The following is a 7500-nucleotide window of genomic DNA, read 5'->3' as shown; positions in this document are numbered from 1 at the left end:
ACTGTTCATCTTTATATACAGTGATCGTCTTTATATACAGTCACTGATCGTCTTTATATACAGTCACTGATCGTCTTTATATACAGTCACTGATCGTCTTTATATACAGTCAGTGATCGTCTTTATATACAGTCACTGATCATTTTATATACAGTCACTGATCGTCTTTATATACAGTCACTGATCGTCTTTATATACAGTCACTGATCGTCTTTATATACAGTCACTGATCCTCTTTATATACAGTCAGTGATCGTCTTTATATACAGTCACTGATCGTCTTTATATACAGTCACTGATCGTCTTTATATACAGTCACTGATCGTCTTTATATACAGTAGTATTCATTGTTACTTACAGTGCGAGCACATTTCCAGAGGATAACTGGCTTCATTTCCCTGAAAGAGAGAAGATGAGACAAAGTGAAACATGTTCAGTCAAACAATAGAAGTAATATAGTCGTTAACAGAAGCTGCAGCAGCTTCACTGTCATGAGGCTGTGACACGTCTCAGATTATTGATCTGACAGTGAACTGGTCTGAGGAAGGAGATTAGAATCTGAGCTCACACAAATATTCATCTCGTTGTTTCTTTTTTTAATCTGACTCAGGCATTTTTGTATGTACTGATAAAAGTAGAGTCACACACACACACTCAGCTGCGCTGCTGCGAAAACCTAAACTGCAGTCACTCTGAGGCTACATCCACTTTAATACAATGTCATTTTAAAACTCATCACTGTTGCTATGGTTACGCCTGGCAAAGTTTTTCCAGCCTCTGAATCAGAGACATGTTTTAGTTTGTAAACGATGACGCATACGACACCTACGTTCTCTTCTCTGATTGGTTCTCATCAGTCACGACTCAACGTCAATAACAGGAACACTTCCTGCTCTGACTTTTCACCATCGCTGTTCCTCCTTCAGAGGAATTTCTGTTACTAAGCAACCAGCTGCAGAGGAGACAATCTACTTCCTGAGTGCTCACGTGACGTGTGTTCTCAGGTGTGTCGCTGCGGACGCTGATTATATCTGATGTTTCTTTTTAAAACAAGAACATAACAACAGTCTCTCACTAAAACTCCTCATAAACTTAGATTTCACTTCAACCACAGAAAAACTAAACAGATTTACACCAAAAGTAATGTTACACAGAGAACTTTCATATACAACCTCATGTGATAAAATGGGGGTGGGCGATATGGCCTGTAAATAATATTGAGATATATATTTTTGTTATAGCGCGATATTTTTAAATCTCCTCAAAAGCACCGTTTGATAAATGTACAATTTTCCCTTTGATGCAGACAATCACACCAGTGTGATGATTATATTCGTCTGTATTAAAACATTCTTTAATCTGACTCATATTCATTCATAGTTTCTATTGGGACAATTTCAAACTTCAAAGTAAGTCTTATGCCGACGCCTTTACATCATTTTACGTTACAATTTGTAGTCGTGGTTTCCACGATAGTCATTTAATACATATCATGTGCAACAAGCCACTTTACATTGAATATCTTCGAGATCCCGCCATCAATAACATAAATGAATAATTTAAAACCCAACTGTTCACATTCTGACTGTCGGCCATCGTGTTGCACTTCGTACACAGGAAGGGGATTGTGACGTGCATGTCCGATGTCACCTATTCTAGGAATGATTCTCAGATTAAAATATTGATATTTAAATTTTAGCAATTTTCGGTAAAGGTAACTAGTTATCACCAGGATAATCTCAATAACGCACGGTGGATAGGACCTACTTTATTCCTCCTCCAGTCACATGTGAACTACGGCTCTTTACCATACTGCGTACTGCATTTTATTATTATTATTATTATTATTAACATTATACGTTTATATGAATAACCCAACAAATCTCAAATATCCCTTAAATAGGAAATCCAATGTGTTAATATGAATTATTATTATTAGTTATTCTTCTGACATTTTTAATCTCAGTGACGTTTAATTCGATAATTCGACATTTCTCTCAACCTACAGCGGAAGTTCAGGCATCACACAATACTTACACGTCCGGTTACCGTTTTCAAAATAAAAGACCATTAAAGAAGCAATGATATAATGATGAGTACAGCAGCTCATTCAACCGATGACATCACGTCTTCACTGTACTTGACATATAAACATCGTCTTATTCAAACATCTAAACTGCTTGTCACTGTTTACATCGCTGTTATTTAAATGTATTTCCGGCTGATGGTCGGACATAACTTGACATGTTCATACTTTCACTCAACCGTTTGCGAAAACCCTGTCCACAAAAATAATAAAATACATTCAAATAGTTTAAATAGTTTGGAAAACAACGTAGAGGCTTTTATTTTGATAACCACTTCCGCGGTTACTGCTAGCCTGTTAGCTCGCACTGCGCCGACACTCTGCCAAACCGTGGATCAGTGAGTCCGCACGTGTGACAGTCCGAGGGAGCGTCACCGACACAACCACTGACCCGCGCTGTCATCAACCGACGACCACCGACGTTTCTACACGCAGCGCTGAGCTAACAGCAGCTAGCTGTTAGCTACTGTTAGCCGCAGCTAACAGTAGCTAACAGACGAGCCGCGGCAGCAGCAGCTAGCAACAGCTAACAGTAGCTAACAGACGAGCCGCAGCTAACAACAGCTAACAGCAGCTAACAGACGAGCCGCAGCTAACAACAGCTAACAGCAGCTAACAGACGAGCCGCAGCTAACAGCAGCTAACAACAGCTAACAGTAGCTAACAGGCGAGCCGCAGCTAACAACAGCTAACAGACGAGCCGCAGCTAACAGCAGCTAACAGACGAGCCGCAGCTAACAGCAGCTAACAACAGCTAACAGTAGCTAGCCGCAGCTAACAGACGAGCCGCAGCTAACTGCAGCTAACAGCAGCTAACAACATCTAACTGCAGCTAACAGCAACTAACAGGCGAGCCGCAGCTAACAACAGCTAACAGACGAGCCGCAGCTAACTGCAGCTAACAGCAGCTAACAACATCTAACTGCAGCTAACAGCAACTAACAGACGAGCCGCAGCTAACAGCAGCTGAATCCAGCAGCTCAGTTTTCCATGAAAACGGACGCAGACGTCATGTCTCACCATTTTAGCGCCACAGGCCGAAGAGCTGCTGCAGGAAGAGAGAGAGACAGAGAAGAGAGAGAGAGAGAGAGACGTCAACGGGCCGCAGACACACGATGTTCCGACACACTGAGACACCGACCACCGACTGGACCGCTGCACCGGGACTGACAGAGGGAGAGACGCAGCGGGGGCGAGAGAGCACAGAGAGAACAGAGAGAGAGAGAGAACTGACAGAGGGAGGGAGGGAGAGAGAGGGAGAGAGAGAGAGAACAGAGAGAGAGAGAGAGAGAGAGAGAGAGGGAGGGAGGGAGAGAGAGAGAGAGAGAGAGAACTGACAGAGGGAGGGAGGGAGGGAGAGAGAGGGAGAGAGAGAGAGAGAGAGAACTGACAGAGGGAGGGAGGGAGAGAGAGGGAGAGAGAGAGAGAACAGAGAGAGAGAGAGAGAGAGAGAGAGAGAGGGAGGGAGAGAGAGAGAGAGAGAGAGAGAGAACTGACAGAGAGAGGGAGGGAGAGAGAGAGAGAGATAACTGACAGAGGGAGAGACGCAGCGGGGGCGAGAGAGCACAGAGAGAACAGAGAGAGAGTGAGAGAGAGAGGGAGAGAGAGAGAGAGAGAGAGAACTGACAGAGGGAGGGAGGGAGGGAGAGAGAGGGAGAGAGAGGGAGAGAGAGAGAGAGAGAGAACTGACAGAGGGAGGGAGGGAGAGAGAGGGAGAGAGAGAGAGAACAGAGAGAGAGAGAGAGAGAGAGAGAGAGAGAGGGAGGGAGAGAGAGAGAGAGAGAGAGAGAACTGACAGAGAGAGGGAGGGAGAGAGAGGGAGAGAGAGAGAGAGATAACTGACAGAGGGAGGGAGGGAGAGAGAGAGAGAGAGAGAGAGAGAGAGAGGGAGGGAGAGAGAGGGAGGGAGAGAGAGAGATAACTGACAGAGGGAGGGAGGGAGAGAGAGAGAGAGAACAGAGAGAGAGAGAGAGGGAGAGAGAGAGAGAGAGAACTGACAGAGGGAGAGAGAGAGAACTGACAGAGAGAGGGAGGGAGAGAGAGAGAGGGAGAGGGAGGGAGAGAGAGAACTGACAGAGAGAGAGAGAGATCTGACAGAGAGAGGGAGGGAGAACAGAGAGAGAGAGAGAGGGAGAGAGAGAGAGAGATAACTGACAGAGGGAGGGAGGGAGGGAGAAGGAGAGAGAGAGAGAGAGAGAGAGAGAGAGAGAGAGAGGGGGGGAGAGAGAGGGAGATAACTGACAGAGGGAGGAAGGGGGAGAGAGAGAACAGAGAGAGGGAGGGAGAGAGAGAGAGAGAGAGAGAGATAACTGACAGAGGGAGGGAGAGAGAGAACTGACAGAGAGAGGGAGGGAGAGAGAAGGAGAGAGAGAGAGAGAGAGAGAGAGAACTGACAGAGGGAGGAAGGGGGAGAGAGAGAACAGAGAGAGGGAGGGAGAGAGAGAGAGAGAGAGACATAGAGAGGGAGGGAGAGAGAGGGAGAGAGAGAGAGGGAGGGAGAGAGAGAGAGAGAGAGAGAGAGAACTGACAGAGGGAGGGAGGGAGGGAGAGAGAGAGGGAGGGAGAGAACTGACAGAGAGAGAGAGAGAGTGAGTGATGGAGAGAGAGAGACATAGAGGGAGAGAGGGAGGGAGGGAGAGAGAGAGAGAGAGAGAGAGAACTGACAGAGAGAGAGAGTGAGTGAGTGATGGAGAGAGAGAGACATAGAGGGAGAGAGAGAGAGAGAGAGAGAGAGAGTGATGGAGAGAGAGAGAGTGAGTGATGGAGAGAGAGAGAGAGTGATGGAGAGAGAGAGTGATGGAGAGAGAGAGAGAGAGAGAGTGATGGAGAGATTTGATTAGAGGGAGAGTGATGGAGAGAGAGAGAGAGAGTGATGGAGAGAGAGAGTGAGTGATGGAGAGAGAGAGAGAGTGATGGAGAGAGAGAGAGTGATGGAGAGAGACTGAGTGATGGAGAGAGAGTGAGTGAGCGATGGAGAGAGAGAGTGAGTGAGTGATGGAGAGAGAGAGTGAGTGATGGAGAGAGATTTGATTTTTAAAACACAATGTTTATTAAGATTCACCAGAGAACATCACCTCTACAAATGAAATGAGAAAAAAACACACACAACAACATAACAACAGAAAAGCAGAATGAATCAGGTCATAAACAGAGTGAAAGATGAGTTCTCCTCCGTCACTGAACACAGATGTGGTGAAACATCACTGATTCAAAAACTCTTGTCTGTCGTTCATCAGAGAGGAACCTGAAGTCCACTCTCACTCTGACTCTCACCAGAGACACTACATGTTGTCAGAGAGAGAGAGAGACAGAGAGAGAGAGAGAGAGAGAGAGACACAGAGAGAGAGAGAGAGACACAGAGAGAGAGAGAGACAGAGAGAGAGAGAGAGTGAGTGAGTGATGAGAGAGAGAGAGACTGAGTGATGGAGAGAGAGTGAGTGAGTGATGGAGAGAGAGAGACACAGAGAGAGAGAGAGAGAGACACAGAGAGAGAGAGAGAGACACAGAGAGAGAGAGAGACAGAGAGAGAGAGAGAGAGAGACACAGAGAGAGAGAGAGAGAGACACAGAGAGAGAGAGAGAGACACAGAGAGAGAGAGAGAGAGAGACAGAGAGAGAGAGAGAGAGAGAGAGAGAGAGAGAGAGACACAGAGAGAGAGAGAGAGAGAGAGAGAGACACAGAGAGAGAGAGAGAGACACAGAGAGAGAGACAGAGAGAGAGAGAGACAGAGAGAGAGAGAGAGAGACAGAGAGAGACACAGAGAGAGAGAGAGAGAGAGAGAGAGAGAGAGAGAACAGAGAGAGAACTGAGAGAGAGAGAGAACAGAGAGAGAGAGAGAGGTGGGCGAGCTACAGAGTGAAAGCAGAGGGAGTGACTTCAGAGAGACTGATTGAATCAGAGAAATAAAACAGTTTTATGTATTTTTTGTAATATATTACATGGTACATACAGATGTATATGTACCATGTAATATATATATCACACACACACACACACACACACTAACAGCGCACCACGACTGCGACCCCACACACTGCTGCCTCCTGCTGGTGTTCCTCCGCCGCTCCACCTGCCGAGGGAAGACGATGATGTTCTGTGACATCGGAAGGAGGAGACATGTTGAGATCCAGGACTTGTCTGAAGTAGAACTGCATCAGAGACACTAAGACTTTTCTGGCCACGTAAAAGAAACGTGGAAGAAGAATTCTCCGGATCCGCTCCTCCAGAACCTTCCACGAACTTTGTGGAGATCTGTAGTTTTTGCGTAACAGCGGATGAATCGCGAGCGGAGTAATAAGCTCGTCCCTCTGTGGTCGTCACACATCATGTCACAGATGAATTACTGGAAGGAAAACATGCAATCAAAGAATCTGCAACATTTATTTGTATACGAGTGCTTCTGATCATCAGCACATGAAGACACCTCCGTCTGATGAGGAACTACAGTGAGACGCTGTTGAATGGAGGAATGACCTCGGGGATTTCTCCTTTTAAAAAAGAAAAGTCAAAGCCATCACCACGACGTACACACTCTCATACACTGACACAGATAATAATGAGGTCAAAGTGTCTTCTGTCCACATCCTGCTCTCCAGCCGACACCATGCTAGCTGCTAGCTGCTAGCTGCTGTGCCCCCTCCCTCCTTGTGCCCTGTTCAATTTAGGTACGGACGGGTTTTGTTCATGAGACTTATTTTCTTGTGCAGAGTGAAATGAGAATGAAGCGACAGGTCTAACAGTGGTTAGCCTAGCTTAGCACGAACACTGGAAGCAGGGGAAACTATTAGCCTTTAGCTCCAACATGCTACATCTAAATTGATGTTCAGATGTAGCATGTTCTGAACAAACATAAATCTCTGACTTTTTGATCATATATATATATATTTTTAACAGATGTTTGGCGACTGAACAGGTTATTCCAGAAGTTGTGCTTTAGTGAAGCCACTTTCTGTCCCGTCTCTGTGAAGATTGTCAGTTCTGTCTTAAATGTTCAAGATGGACGTCTGCTCGCTGAGCTGCTGAACAAATCTACCTACGGGTTTTAAAACAGAGTCGTGACCCCAAATATTCTGCGACTCCATCTAATGCCGCGCTCCCTAACCCTTGTACCTTGGAAGTCGGAACTCTGGATTATCGTTCCATCATTATCTCAGAACTCAGAATTACCGACCTCCGAGTCGGAATGTCGACTCTGAAGGTCGGAGGGAGTTCACCAGCCCAACTGTCCGAGCTCCGAGCTCCGGGTCGGGAGGAAAAAGGTTTGGCGCGACTCTGAATGGACGCAGATAGTTGATTATTATGATGATGGTTTCATGACAACGTGGTTGTTAGCTTCCTGGTTACAGTTACTGTTTCCCCTGACTCCAGTCATCGAGCCAAGTTTAGCTCAGCACTTCCTGACCTGTTTCTGTTCT

General features: G+C 46.0%; 2 protein-coding genes across 2 annotated transcripts in view; both read right to left on the bottom strand.

Moving 5' to 3' along the window:
* Positions 1-3323, bottom strand: part of ppp3r1b (protein phosphatase 3 (formerly 2B), regulatory s1ubunit B, alpha isoform, b) — a 12883-nt gene extending 9560 nt beyond the window's left edge. The window contains exons 1-2 of the mRNA XM_035638267.2: positions 3107-3323; positions 359-398 (exon numbers count right to left, since the gene is read on the bottom strand). Of these exons, the coding sequence (XP_035494160.1) occupies positions 359-398; positions 3107-3109 (43 nt within the window). The 5' untranslated portion in view covers positions 3110-3323. The remainder of the gene's footprint in view (positions 1-358; positions 399-3106) is intronic.
* Positions 3324-6447: 3124 nt separating this feature from the next.
* The window catches only part of cnrip1a (cannabinoid receptor interacting protein 1a), a 3812-nt gene continuing 2759 nt past the window's right edge, over positions 6448-7500 (bottom strand). The window contains exon 3 of the mRNA XM_035638340.2: positions 6448-7500. This exon is cut by the window's right edge and continues 576 nt beyond it. The gene's annotated coding sequence lies outside the window, so the exon portion shown is untranslated.

Source organism: Scophthalmus maximus, chromosome 8 (genome assembly GCF_022379125.1).
Source record: "Scophthalmus maximus strain ysfricsl-2021 chromosome 8, ASM2237912v1, whole genome shotgun sequence".
In the NCBI taxonomy this organism is placed as follows: Eukaryota; Metazoa; Chordata; class Actinopteri; order Pleuronectiformes; family Scophthalmidae; genus Scophthalmus; species Scophthalmus maximus.
The sequence above is the reverse complement of the archived record's forward strand: the minus strand, read 5'-3'. Positions and strand labels throughout refer to the sequence as shown.